The 15,941-nt window shown below is 37.2% G+C and overlaps 1 protein-coding gene across 1 annotated transcript in view; it reads right to left on the minus strand.

Moving 5' to 3' along the window:
* LOC140738937 (uncharacterized) overlaps positions 1 to 15,941 on the minus strand; it is a 245,212-nt gene that overhangs the window by 185,511 nt on the left and 43,760 nt on the right. The window contains exons 10-12 of the mRNA XM_073066949.1: positions 7,522 to 7,542; positions 6,495 to 6,521; positions 6,006 to 6,032 (exon numbers count right to left, since the gene is read on the minus strand). Of these exons, the coding sequence (XP_072923050.1) occupies positions 6,006 to 6,032; positions 6,495 to 6,521; positions 7,522 to 7,542 (75 nt within the window). The remainder of the gene's footprint in view (positions 1 to 6,005; positions 6,033 to 6,494; positions 6,522 to 7,521; positions 7,543 to 15,941) is intronic.

Consider the following 15,941-nt stretch of genomic DNA (forward strand, 5'->3'; position numbering starts at 1 on the left):
GAAAAGTATTAATTAATTGTGCAAATATTCCATGTCTATACTGCTGGCTTGTATGACTCCTGACCTACTCCATGTCATTGGCTCTTAAATATGTATCTTCCGAAGCCAGTTGCACCTATTACAACTTTATTAAAGTAAATAAAACTAAACAGCAACAAATTTTAGACATGGAAATATCACTCCTAGTCTAATCATGCAAAGCTCCTCACAAATATCTAGTGGAATAGTGTCTAAGAACAACTTGACCTGATCATTTTCATAGAATCACACCTGACACACAATGTCCCTGAACTCTCCAGCACAATCCCTGAATATATCCAGTTGGCAACACAGCTGTGTGCAGATGTAGCTCTTGAAACAGGAAATTTCATGTTATCATGTGAAATATAAACAAGGAAATCTTCTCTTGATTATCACCAATCATCTTTCTCAGCTAATGAATCAGTTTTCTTCTATGTTGAATAACACTTTGAAGAAGCACAAAAGTGGCAATGTGCAGAATGTATTCAGGATAGGCTATTTTACTGACTATCACATAAAATATCTAGGTAGTACCACCACTGACTGAAGTGGGACTCTTCAGTAATGACTGATCAAAGTCAGTTCCACCTGCAACTCTTCAGCAAATGAAGCATGCAGCAAGACCAAGACAATATTCAAACATGGGCTTCTACATTCAAGTAACAATCATGCCATCAAAAATGACACAACAACCATCTCTTATAAGGACATTATCTTATCATTCAATAGCTTTATTATCTCCATTCTTCCACCAGAAGCTTAAATGGATCAGCTACATAAACAATGGCTAGAAAAATAGGCTAGCATGGTGTGACTGACCTGCCTCAACCCAAATCTGTTCCACCAATGACAACCATCACTTGCCTGATGGATTTCTAATCCAACAAATTTTAAGTTCAAACAGCCCACCTGACTGGCATCTTATCAACTATATACTATATATACAGGTCCTCCCTAGTTTATAACAGTGAGAGTTTTTGATACTGGCAGGATAGACTTGCAGGCTGCTGGGGCAGGAGGCATCTTTTGTAGCATGGTAAGTTGGTCTGAGCTGCATTTCTGACTTATGAACTGTTCAGATTTTGAACAGTTCATAGGAAAAGAATGCTGTCATAACCTGAAAAGAACCTTTATGTCCACATTCAGTGGCTGCTGTGCATAACATCTACAAAACATACTTAAGTTACTAGTCTTGGTTATTCTGATAGCACCTCCTAGACCAAAAACATTACCATCAAGATGTGCATAATGAAGTTTATCTAATATTACAATAGGATCAGAGGGACACTAAAATGCAGATGGAGTTTATTTCCGATAAATGCATTATAGTGAGCCAAACTAGGGCAGGCACGATTTGCATAGGAAAGGACAGGGTCCTGGGAGTGTTAAAGAACAGAGAGACCTCGGGGTGCAGGTATATAGTTCTTTGAAGATGATGGTGTATCTAAAAAGTGTCGTGAAGAAGGCATCTAGCATGCTTGCCTTCATTGGTCAGGATATTGAGTATAGGAGTTGGGATATTGGTAAGACCACATTTGCAGTATTGCATACAGTTCCAAAAACACTACTACAGAAAGGATGTCATTAAACTGGAAAGGGTACAAGGAAGATTTACAAGGATATTCTGGGTCTGGAGGGTTTGAGTTATAAGGGAAGTGTGGATAGACTAGGACTTGCTTCTGTGGAGCACAAGAGGCTGAGTGGGGTCCTTAAAGAACTTTATAAAATCATAAGGGGTAAAGAATAGTTACAGCCTTTCCCAAAGGCAGAAAAGGAGAGCAGAAATAATGTCACAACCACAGACTCTGTTGTAGAGTCTGGGCACCCTCACAGGGAGGAACTGAAAGGGATCAGCAATCACACTTGTGAGTATGCACATTCCAGCCAATTAGGGTTTTGTTGATGATTGAATTTACTCCCTTACATTTCAGTCTTGTCAAGTCTTGACCGAAGCACAGTGACAGCAACACTCCTTGCTTACCCTAGTCCTCATTCCGGGAAAGAAGATTACAATTTACAATGACAATGATGCTGTAAAAGAGGTATTAATTTAGTATGAAATTACTGCTTCTGAGCTGCAATGATGGCATTAGATTTTAGCTTGAGAATTTTAGTTAGTGGCCCTGTTGGCCTAGTGTTTGTTATTTTTCTTTTGTTCTGCACAGCTCTTATTAAAACTCTGTGAAATGTTCATTCTTATTCTGTGTGTCTCTTTCCCTCTGCAGTTGGGTCACTCCAAACACTATGTCAACTACAGGGCATAGGTTTAAAATGAGAGGAGAAAGATTTAAAAGAGACCCGAGGGACAGCTCTTTCACATAGAGTATAGTCTGTATTTTGAGCAAGGTGCCAGATGAGTGATAGAGGCGAGTATAATTATGGCATTTATAAGGCATACATAGGAAAGGTTTAGAGGGACATAGATCAAACACATGCACATGGGTCTAGCTCAGTTAAGCAACTTGGTTGGTATGGACAAATTGGACTGAAAGTCTGTTTTCCCATACTATGTATCTTCATGACTCTATGAATCGTTACCTGTGAAGCTGGGAATGGAGAACACCATTACATTCTGTCGAAGAATTTGCCCTGATTATTGTGAGAGACTTTACTCTGTTAGGGAACAGAATTAAAGACACAGATCTCGGTATAAGGTTAGCCCTTTAATATGTGATCATGGGGGAGCCAATGTCTTACAGCTCCATCAATGTCAGGTTACATCTCAAATTTATACAGTAAATTTTGGGTAATAGCCAACTGCCAATCACACTTGGTCAGTGATTCAAGAAGTACTTGTTAGGTATTAGCAAGTCTATATATTTTCCCACGTGATACACAAAATTAGAATTGCACATCTACAGTCAGTTTCTTTATTAGCCAGAAAATCGCAGACAAAGGTTGACAATACCTCAGCACTGGCATCATTCATTGCTAGCTTGCATAAGAAAGGCAGCATCTGCATCTCATCCTGTCACCCTCATGACCCAAGCCTTGAGCGATACTTATCTAGTCAAGCTTGACAACGAAATTTAATTTTTCTCTTAATTTTCTTCCACATATTCACTGGCCTTTCATCCTCGTGGGGTTTAAAGCCTGAAACTCCCGTTCCAAAAGCACTATTGGTAGAAATTCTCAATACATATTCTCAACAACAATGAGGAATGGCTGATAAATCCAGCTCTTTACAGGGATAACCATCTCTTGGATTCTCTTTTACCTTGTCAGCTAAAGATATCCAATGCCCATGTTGCCCTCATAATTTCCCTCTTGGTTACCCCTATTTAATCCTAGCCACCCATATGTGACATCCATCTCATTTTTACTTCACAAGTCTTAATACCTCTTATCATCCAAGGTTCCATATTCCTGCCATCCTTGCCTTTCAATCTAACAGAAACAAGCTATCCCTGAACTCTTGCTGTCTCACTTATTAAAAGCCTTCCACTTGTCAGATATAACTTTACCTGCAAACAGCCTCTCCCAATCAACTTTTAAAAGTTTCCGTCTAATAGCATCTAAATTGCTATTGTTCAATTTTGGACTTTAACATAAAGCTCAGTCCTATCCTTTTCCTAACTATGCTTAGCCCACTAACACTACAGTCATTTATCCTACCTCATTTCTGAATAAGTGGTTAAATATGCCTCGTCCCTAATAGGACCATCTACATATTGATTGCAAATTTTTCCTGAACCCGTTTAACAAATTTCTCATCATCCAAACCTTTAACACATTAGCCTTCCCAGTTGATGTTTGGATAGTTAAAATCCTATAAATTTATTAAACAGAAAGTCAGCAGTTGATCAATACCCATTGCAGAAAACTGCCCTGGACTTCATAATTAACAAATCAGCAATGTAATTGACTGCTTTCAAAGTACAAAGTACATTTATTATCAAAGTAGGTATACTTTATACAGCCTTGAGATTCGTCTCCTTACAGACAGCCACAAAACCAAGAAACACAATAGAGCCAATTAAAACAAAAGAAGACCATCAAACATCCAATGTGCAGAAATAAAACAAATTATGCAAATAATAAAAGTAAACAAATAGCATTCAGAACTGGAGTTGACAATAGTGAGTACACAGCCAATTCAGAAGCTTGTTAGTTGAAGGCTACAGCCTCAGTTTAGTGCAGAGACAAGTAAACCTCATGGAGCAGTAAGCTGAAGTTCAGTGCAGAGACAAGTGAACCTTGCAGAACAGTGAGTTGAATCAGCATATCCCTTGACTCCAGCCCCGACACCCTGACCTTTTCAATCTGGCCCAGGTTCTAAATCGTCCAGACCTCGGGTCGTTCTTTACTCTTGGACTTGGGCCCTACTGCTTCAATATGCTCTCAAGCCCAAGCCCCATCACCTTGATTTGGCCTGTATCCGACCTTTCCAATTTGGCTCAGTATTTAAATCGATCCAACCTTGGATCTTTCCTCACTGTTGGGTCCGAGCTCCGCCTCATCTCTGTCTTGTCTTGCCTCAGTTCTGCTGCAACGAATCACCTCCAAGTCCACTCCTGCAATTGCCATACACTGGCTCATTCCCTGCTCTCCAGCCCAGATCACACAACGCAACTGCCTGGCACCTTTGAAACTTCAGTTCACACTACAAAAATGCTAGGTCGTATAGGTGGTTCAAAAGCTCAACCCTAACAAAGAAATTATAGGTTAATGTTTGCAGTGATCGTTTACCAGAAAAAGTGTGATGAATAAAGAAGAATTTAGTTGTTTTATTTGCCATCAGCAAGTAGTCGCTAAGCTTTACCAGTGCTATCTTAAATCAGGAAAGCACTTGATCTCTCTTCATGACTCAGCTAAGACCAGGAACTTGGCATGTTAAAGAACATGAATGTAATTTCCTAGCCATTACAAAACTTCATCACCCAATCTGCAGTTCTGCCCATGACAATGAACATAAAACACTTGATAAAGTTAAACTTGCATTATAAAAACATGCTCTACATTACTCAAAAAATGTTGTAAAGTTCACAAAGAATAATATACACTTTAAAATGTACCTGGAGATAAAGGTGAAGCAACCATGTTTTGCATTTCTGTATCTGGTCTAACCTCTGCATCTAAAATAAATTTTTAAAAATTACATAGCAACTTATAAAATATCTTAACCTTGCTAGCATTAATATCCAGAGCCACTTGAGAGAAGTAAAATCATGCAAGTTTATAAAAGATATTCAGGTAACTGTCATAATGCATTTATTCTGCAGTATTCAACCCAATATTTGATCTTCCCTTTTATAATGGCACTGGGGCTCAATTAAGATGAAGACAATTCCATATTACCTCCACAATTCCAAGTTACATAACAAACTACTTCCAAGATAGTTCTAGAGATTCAGTAAAAGTTTCATTTGTATGTATATGATTGGGGGCTGCCCAGAGTATGCATTACAAAGAATTTTCCTACAGGGAAATAGGATGCTGAGTCCATTCACATTTCATTGTCATACAGAGACTAGCATTTGGAAGAAATAGTACAACAGCAGTGTATACTGTAAAGGTGCAGAGGCTGAATGTAACAACAGGATAATAGGAGGAAAACTAAGTTAATGATATGCTAACAAACCAGATTCAGACCTTGGTTTAAAAAAACACATTGAAGAACAAAATGACAACTGTGATAAGGCCGTCACCTATTTAATTCCCAAGGCAATAAAACTCTGTTAACCTCGTACACTCAGGTCTTTGTGGTGCCAGGTTAAAAGATTTTCCTATTACTGGATATTATCCCAACACATTTTGTAGATGTTATGTACATATTAATAAATAAGTATTATACAGTAAAATAAATTTTCTGGTGGTCCTGGTGTTGAAAGGGACACGGAGCCCCAATGTGCTAGATGCTGAACCACCAGGATTCCCAAATAACGAGTTATTGGATGATCAGAGTTTTAATAAAATAATTATTTTTTAGTTATCTTTCATTCAACTTACAATTTACTTATAAGAATTTTCTTAGATATAATTACCAGAGTAAGACTTATGTATGCCTTCATCTGTTAAAAAAAAACATGCAAGTTGTTAACAATCAAAAGACTCAAAGTTGCAGTTGCCGGTAATCAGAAATGAAAACTCTATACCAGAAACATTAAGCAGTATTTACAGAGAGAGCGAGTCAATATTTCTAATTGATGCCTCTTCATCAGAACTGAGACAAACTAGAGGTCAAACATATTCTAAGTTGCAGAGAGGGGTGGAATGAAGAAGGAAAAAATGAATGCATATGGAAAGGTGAAGGCCGGAAGAGACTAAATGGTAAAAGGCTTGATAATTACAGATGGTCTCTGGAGGTAATAGCAACTGGATAAACTTTAACAGTGAAGGAAAGGGAAAGTAAAAGAAAGGCTGAAAGTACAAGATAGAAACTGAATACAACAAGAAATAATGTATGTTATAATTGGTAGATAAATAATTCAAGGTGAACAATTTAGACTTTTAATATATTCCATATATATTACCAGAAGAAAGTATAATTGCGTTGCTATCTGAAACACAAAATTAGAAATAACTTTATGTTGCATTCATTAACATTATGAATTAAAACATGTGCAATGACATATCAGGTATCATCCCACTATATAACATGAAAATATAACATTTACACCACTAAAAATTAAGTGAAGAGTAAAAGTCAGTTAGAGAAATGACATTTTATTCTTAAAATGTTTATTCAAGGGAAGTTCAAACTTCTAAAGTGTATTTCATTGGTTAACATTCTTGTTGGGCCATGTACCAACTTTTTGGAAGAAGCCTTTATCCATAAGTAGCTTCCCACAACTTGGAATATGGAAGTTGGTAAAATAACCCTTTATCTACATATCCACTAGCAAAAATTTCCTAACTCATTTTAATTTGGAATCCACAGAAGGTTCCTGAATATCCTGCATACATCTGGAGAAACATATTTTGATAGAAGACAATCTACATACTCAACAATCACCTTCCACTAAAAGATTTTTGGACGGTCCACGAACACTATCTCATTGTTCCTTTTTTTACTGCACTATTTGTTTCTGTAATTTATAGATCTTTATGTTTTTGCACTGTTCTACTGCTGCAAAAGAACAAATTTCACATCTGAGATAATAAATCTAATTCTTTAGTTGATTTGACTGTCACACAAGTGAGGACTATCACTTGTTATATCAGTTGGAATCCTGCTAAGGCACAAATAAAACTCTCTCATTCTTCATCTGAAGGTAATATTACATATTAGCACTCTGGCAATGTGTGTGTCACCTACTTAAATTTGAATTTGAGTCAACAATGAAATGCTACTCACTAGCTGAAGAACTTCTCTTCTGCATTTCCTTTTTTATGACGTAACAACCCATGAAATTATTTCAAGAGTGTTTGATTGTTTGTTAGATAACATTTTCTGGGAGCTCATGAAAATATATTAAAATTCCTTACCTGCCAATGGGAAGATTTAATTATTCTTTAAACCCACCCAAACAACCGCCACTTATAATTGACATCATTTACCTGACACAGATAAGCGAACTCCTGAAAAATACATAAAAAAGGAATGCTACATTTCTTTTACCAATAATACCATCAATAATAATAAACAGTATTTTAAAGATTAAACATTAGAGAGATCTTTCCCTAATATATCAATTATAATCAGTGTTTCCTTTGTCTCTCATAATTATATGCTTAACATTGCTTATAATTACATACTTTACACAAATATTGTTATTGTCTTCAACGGAGAAGATAAAATATGAAGAACCAAGAGTGTTATGTCAGTTATGACTAATTTTACTAAACAAAGCTGGAGGAAATAAGAGGACTAATTCAGACAAATTGTACACACTGAAAGTCTTCCCCACCCCCACCCCCAAATTCTGAAAGAGGCACTTTAATAATAATGGTGGGTAAGTGATAATTGCCCAATATCCTCTAGATTCTGAAACAGCATGAGCAAATTCCAAGGTAGTAAATACAACACTGTGAAGAAAGCAGACAGAGAAAAGATGGAAAACTATAAATTCTACTCATATTCTGGATTGGGTATTACACAATAAACCGGAATCGATTAGAGAGCTTAAGGTAAAAGAACTCTTAGGGGAAAGTGATCATAATATGATCAAATTCACTCTGAAATTCGAAAAGGAAAAGTTAAAGTCAAATGTATCAGCATTACAGTGACGTAAAGGGAATTACGGAGGATTGAGAGAGAAGTTGGCCAGAGCTGATTGGAAAAGAACACTGGGAGGAATGGTGGCACAGCAGCAATGGCTGGAATCTCTGGAAGCAATTCAGAAGACACTGGGTATATACATCCCAAAAATGAAGAAGTATTCTAAAGACAAGATGATACAACCGTGGCTAACAAGAGAAGTCAAAGCCAACATAAAGTCTAAGAGAGGGCATGTAATAGAGCAAAAATTAGTGGGATATTAGAACATTGAGAAGCCTTTAAAAACCAAAAGAAGGCAACTAAAAAAGTCATTAAGAAGGTAAAGATGGAATATGAAAGTAAGCTAGCCAATAATACTAAGAGGATACTAAAGTTTCTTCAAATGATTAAAGTGCAAAAGAGAAGTGAGAATGGGTATCGGACTGTGGGAAAATGATGCTGGAGAAGTAGTAATGGGGGACAAGGAAATGGCAGATGAACTGAATAAGTGCTTTGCATCAGTCTTCACTGTGGAAGAGGCTAGCAGGATGGTGAAAGTTCCAGGTGTCAGGGGACATGAAGTGTGTGAAATTACCATTACTAGGGAGAAGGTTCTTGGGAAACTGAAAGGTACGAAGGCAGACAGGTCAATAGGACCAGACAATGTACACCCCAGGGTTCTGAACAAAGAGATTGTAGAGGCATCAGCAATGATTTTTCAAGAATCACTAGATTCTGGAATGGTTCTGGAAGACTGGAAAATTGCAACTGTCACTCCACTCTTCAACAAGGGAGAGAAGCAGAAGAAAGGAAATTATAGGCCAGTTAGTCTGGCCTCAATGGTTGGGAAGTTATTGGAATCATTTGTTAAAGATGTGGTTTCAGGGTACTTGGAGACACATGATAAAATCAGCCATAGTCAGCATGCTTTCTTCAAGGGAAAACCTTGCCTGACAAATCTGTTGGAATTCTTTGAAGAAGTAACAAGCAGGATAAACAAAGGATGCTGAGTAGTTGGTTTTTCAGAATGCCTTTGACAAGACAAGTCACTTTTATTGTCATTTTGACCGTAACTGCTGGTACAGTACATAGTAAAAATGAGACAACATTTTTCAGGACCATGGTGTTACATGACACAGTACAAAAACGAGACTGAACTATGTAAAAAAACAACACAGAAAAGAAAACTACACTAGACTACAGACCTACACAGGACTGCGTAAAGTGCACAAAAACAGTGCCGGCATTACAATAAATAATAAACAGGACATAGGGCAAGGTGTCAATCCAGGCTCTGGGTATTGAGGAGTCTGATAGCTTGGGGGAAGAAACTGTTACATAGTCTGGTCGTGAGAGCCCGAATGCTTCAGAGCCTTTTCCCAGACGGCAGGAGGGAAAACAGATTGTATGAGGGTGCATGAGGTCCTTCATAATGCTGTTTCCTTTGCGGATGCAGCGCGTAGTGTAAATGTCTGTGATGGCGGTAAGAGAGACCCCAATGATCTTCTCAGCTGACCTCACTATCCTCTGCAGGGTTTTGCAATCCAAGATGGTGCAATTTCCGAACCAGGCAGTGATGCAGCTGCTCAGGATGCTCTCAATACAAACCCTGTAGAATGTGATCAGGATTCAGACAAAATGAAGATATCAGGGGAATTACTATTAAAGGGACAGAGCATAAATTGGCTTGTTATGAGGATGACATTTTGATCTATCTAGGGCAACCAACATACTCTTTACCTAAATTGATGCAATCCTTTCAACAATATGGTCAATTATCAGGATACAAGATCAACATAGATAAAACCCATTACTTTCATATTACTATAGCCCAACAAGAGAAATTGAAAGTCGATACCCCTGGGCATGGCACACAGAGTCTTTCAAATATTTGGGCATCATTATGCCAAAAGATTTGGCAAAATTATCAGAATGTAATTATCAGCCTTTATATAAAAAAAATTAAGGAAGATGTGGCAAGATGGAACCTGATTCCTTTTTTCAGTCTCAGTTCAAGGATTGAGTATATTAAAATGAATATACTGCCCAGACTGTTATATCTCTTTCAGACCCTACCAACAGAGATTAATCAAAATCAATTCAATGAATGGAACAAGATGCTATCAAGGCATATTTGGCAGGGTAAAAGGCCTAGAGTTCGTCTCAAAACTTTGCAATTAGCAAAGGAAAAGGGGGGGATGGGGCCTACCTTCTCTTAGAGATTATTATTTTGCAGCACAGTTGAGAGCTGTGATATGTTGGTGTAACCCATCATATGACACTCAATGGAAAAACATTGAGGAGCAGGTACTTCCCATCCCCATACAAGCAATTTTGGCTGATAACAACCTACAAAGGTATATAAATACTATTGATAACCCATGGGTGAAATTGACTCTTAAAGTATGGAAAACTACTATAAAAGAATATAATCAAGAGGGAGATATTGCAATTCTTAAATGGTGTGCATATGACTCAGATTTTACACCAAATAAATTGGATGCTAGATTTAAGGACTGGACAGCTAAAGGAATAACAGTTCTTTGCAACATAATGAAAGAAGGAATACTGTTCAGTTTTGAAATGTTTAAAGAGAAACACTTATTAGAAAAACAAGATTTTTATTGGTATTTACAGATGCGACAATATGTTAATAAGAAGCTTAAAAATGTAACCAAGGCAAATACATGCTTGACAGAGCTCTTCAGAAAAGCATATAATTCAGATAATGGTAGTAGAATCATTTCAAGCATGTATAAGGGGTTGTCAAATCTTAAAACACATTTGACTTCATACATTATAACAAAATGGGAGAAGGAAGGCGGGATAATTATATCTGAGGAAGAATGGACAACAATATGGAGATATCAATGGAAGTGTACCAGTTCAAATGGAGGGAGCTTGGATGGAAAAACTTGATAAGATATTTTATTACACCCTCTCAGAAATCCCATTATGATAGCAACCTCGAGGAAATCTGCAGATGCTGGAAATTCAAAAAGCACACACAAAATGCTAAAGATAGTAAGATAAAGAAAGATAGTAAGAGACTATCTTTCCTTTCAGTTAGTCCTCATGAAGGGTCTCGGCCCGAAACGTCAACAGTGCTTCTCCTTATAGATGCTGCCTGGCCTGTTGTGTTCCACCAGTATTTTGTGTATGATAGTAACCTCCCTTTTTGCTGCAGAAATTGTGGAAATCAGAATGCAAATCATTATCATATTTTTTGGGACTGCCCTGTTATCAAAAACTATTGGAGGGGGATACACAATGCCCTACAAGACATCTTTAAATGTGAAATACCCTTAGGAGAGTAAGACCATATATTTTGGATATATACCTCAAGAATGGTTGAAAAGAGATAAATATTTAATGAATATACTGTTGGTGGCTAGTAAAAAAACTCTTACTAGGAAATGGTTATCACAGGAGAGCCCAACTTTAAATACATGGATGGAAATTACAATGGACATTTAAAAATGGAGAAGATAACAGCATCTGTTAACCATAAGCTGGAACAATTTGATTCATACTGGGAAAAATGGTTTAACTACATAATACCTCATAGGCCTGATTTTATTCTCACAAATCAATGAATCTGTTGTAAAAAAAAAGATCACTCCCTACTTGTACATAGTTCTTTCCTTTTGCTTGTTTTTTCTTCCCACTCTTTTCTATAAGTGTATACAGATAAATACTTTGTGGAGATTTGTGATATATATGATTATATGATATATATGTACAATGTCTGAAATACATCTTATGGAAATGTTTGTTTGATGATGAACTTCAATAAAAAAATAAATTACAAAAAAAAAAGAATGTGATGAGGATGAGGGGTGGGAGATGGACTTTCCTCAGCCTTTGCAGAAAGTAGAGACGCTGCTGGGCTTTCTTTGCTATGGAGCTGGTGTTGAGGGACCAGGTGAAATTCTCTGCCAGGTGAACACCAAGAAATTTGGTGCTCTTAACGATCTCTACCGAGGAGCCGTCGATGTTCAGCGGGGAGTGGTTGCTCCGTGCCCTCCTGAAGTCAACAACCATCTCTTTTGTTCACAATAAGAGACAGGTTGTTGGCTCTGCACCAGTCCATTAGCCGCTGCACCTCCTCTCTGTAAGCTGTAAGGTGTTACACATGAGGCTGCTTAAGAAGCTATGAGCCCATGGTATTACAGTAAAGATTCTAGCATGGATAAAGCAGTGGCTGATTGGCAGGAGGTAAAGAGTGGGAATAAATAGAGCTTTTTCTTGTTGGCTGCTGGTGTGGAGCAGTGATTCACAGGGGTCTGTTTTGGGGCCAATGCTTTTACATTATATATGAATGATTTGGATGATGGAATTGATGGCTTTGCTGCAGTTTTGAGGAAGTAGAAAGGCTACAGAAAGACTTAGACAGATTAGGAGAATGCGCAAAGAAATGGCAGGTGGAATACAGTGCTGCAAGTGTATGGTCTTGCACATTGGCAGAAGAAATAAAAAGGTTGACTATTTTCTGAAAGGAGAGCAATGCAAAAATCTGAGGCAGAAAGGGACTTGGGAGTCCCTAAAGGTTAATTTGCAGGTTGAGTCTGTAGTGAGGAAGACAAATGTGATGTTAGCATTCATTTCAAGAGAACTAGAATATAAAAGCAAGGATGTAGTGTTGAAACTTTATAAAGCAATGGTGAGGTCTCACTTGGAGCATTGTGAGCAGTTTAGGGACCCTTACCTTTGAAAGGATATGCTGAAACTGGAGAGGGTTCAAAGGAGGTTCACTAAAATGATTCCAGGATTTAATGGCTTGTCATATGAAGAGCACTTGATGACTTTGGTCCTGTGTCCGCTGGAATTCAGAAGAATGAGGAGTAACCTCACTGAAACCTATCGAATGGTGAAAGGCCTTGATAGAGTGGATGTGGAGGGGATGTTTCCTATGGTGGAAAGTCTAGGACCAGAGGACACAGCTTCAGAATAGAGGGGCATTCTTTTAGAACAGAGATGAGGAAGAATTTCTTTAACCAGAGAGTGGTGAATCTGTGGAATTCATTGCCTCAGGCAGCTGTGGAGGCCAAGTCTTTATCTATGTTTAATACAGAGGTTGATAAATTCTTGTTGATTGGTCAGGGCATGAAGGGATGCGGAAGTGAGTGAGTGGAGAATGGGGCAGAGAAGAAAAATGAATCAGCCATGATGAAATGGTGGAGCAGACTTGATGGATCAAATGGCCCAATTCTGCTCCTACATCTTATGGTCTTATGGTCTAAATTAGTTAGCTTAATGGCTGCAGTAAAAGTACCGGTGCATTGCTATGAATATGATAAATTTTTCCAATTGGGAGTTTCGAATGGCAAGTGAAAACACCAGCTATCATTATGTCTAAATTCCGAAAACCATTTAGTGGCAGATGCCAGGGCAATAGGAGTTCCTAGATGTAGCTGCATCTAGCTTGGACTTCATGGTCCTATGCAGAAAATCCACCTAGTCAATTTAAGACAGTCAGAAGTGGTAAAAGGTCAGTGTCCCCAGTCATCTGAATGGGAATTGCTGACCTGAAGATTAGAAACAAAAATTATTTTCATTATTTCTATGCATTTTAATCGGATATTAAACTTCATTTTGTGTTGATCATTTACATCTTCTGTAGTTGTTTCTAAGATCTCCAATATTAATGAAATTTTTAAATTATAAAAAGCTTTCCAACTTTGACAGAGGGTGAAGTTTCTTCCCATGCTTTTAACTGTGGCCTCAATACACAAATCTCCTTTATTCTGCAATGGACTAGATGAGGACAGATGAGCAAAGACTATAAAGGGTGACTTCAACTGATAGAACTGAGTCTAGGAAAATATAGCCCAATATTACAAATTTGGGAGAGTGAAAAATATGAGATGCATTCAATTACATGTAATAAAAGTTGTATATTGTGTATGTACATTGTCTGATATTAAATGGAACCACTGAACCATTGAATTTGCCAAATAATGGAAATTCTGCAGAGTCATTACTGATGTTACCTCCAAAAGTGCCTGATAAGATTTCAGAACATCTATACAACACATTCCACATAAATACAAAAATACAATTATGATTTCTAGAGCACCATAGACTTTAATAATGGAAACTAGCTAAGTTCAAAAAGAAAACACACACGAGAGGACGCTATTTGTACATTTATTCAGACAATTGGGTATCATGTTCAATGGAGCAGATGAAGTCACTATTAACTGTTTCACAGAAGAAGCCCTACAGCAAGAGCTCTGGCACTTGTACATCAACTTTAAAGTATATGATGCAGGTTTCAAAAAAACTATTTACAATGCATGGCAAATCTTATCATAAAAATAACCATTATGCTCATTAAACTTTGTGATAAATAGCAATTTAATGCTTCATATTTCAGATTTGATTTATTTATTACATATATATTGAAACATACAGTGAAATGTGTCATTTACGTTAACAATTAAAACACTCAAGGATGTGCTGTGGGCAGTCCGCATTCTGGCACCAACATAGCATGCTCACAATGCTCAGCAGAACAACAGAGAAACAAGTCCTGTTCCACCATCCCTCCCACCAACCCAGTCACACAAATACACAGTCCTCTAATCCCAGGATTCCTTGTATTCTATCACATTTTATGACCACAGGAACAAAAATGTGCAAATATATAACTCACACTTGCCAGCAATTGATGCCTCGATTCAAGTTTTTTTTTAAAAATCACCAAACCTAACTAATTTTGATAAGTGTTGGAGAAACTTGTAAAATGCATCAGAAATGAACTTAAAGATAGAACAAAAATCAAGTACGAGAAATATTAAATAGGGATTTTCAAAAGCACTTGATACAAAACAACACAAAGTATATTTACATAAAGTAATGGCTCAAGTCATTGAAAGTTATTTAATTTCATCAAATGAGTAAAAATAATAAGGAATAAAGAACAATTTTCAGACTGGCTGGTTGTTATTAAGTGACTTGATACAAGGCACATGATTCAATACTGAGAACTCCGTGAACAATTATTTAAGTGCATAAAATTAGACTAAAAGACAAATTCTAAAGTATACAAGTTTGCAGAAGATTAAAAAATTAAGTAATAAAGTGAGCTGTGAGGTGGACATAAAGATACAGAAAGATGATCAGAAACATGCAATACTATGTCAAAAAGAGATTACTGTAATATGTTATTATTTTGATGTAATAGTGATTATGTGGAAAATTCAGGAGACAAAATCTGCAGAATTTTTTACATACTGAGAAACTATGATTTGTGGGTGCACACAGAGATAATGGTGGGCTTGATTATGTGACACAGTAAGAAAACTCACAGATACAGCATGCAATCAGTATGGCCAATTAAACTTTATTGTAAGGTAGTTTTAGCTCAAAAATAAGTCTTACTGACATTGTAGAGGTCTTTATTTAAAATATATTTCAACACTGCACATTGCACTGAACAGCTACAATTTCAGTCTCATTCCTATATAATTATTTACTTGACTTGGAATAAGTAAACTACACTTTCACTAGTGTAGTTTCTAGATGCAGTGATATAAAAAGGAGAGAATGGGTAGCTGGCTACATCTGCCCATTCACCTCCTCCCAAACCTCCATTAAGAGCCTCAAACAGTCCTTCCAAGTGAAGCAACATTTCATCTCCAAACCAGTTAGGGTCATCTATTATATCCAGTGCTCCTGATGCGGCCTCCTCTACATTGGTGAGACCCAACATAAATTGGGGGACTGCTTTGTTGAGTACCCAGTGGCCAACCATTTTAATTCCTATTCCCATTCC

Source organism: Hemitrygon akajei, chromosome 14, assembly GCF_048418815.1.
Source record: "Hemitrygon akajei chromosome 14, sHemAka1.3, whole genome shotgun sequence".
Classification (NCBI taxonomy): domain Eukaryota; kingdom Metazoa; phylum Chordata; class Chondrichthyes; order Myliobatiformes; family Dasyatidae; genus Hemitrygon; species Hemitrygon akajei.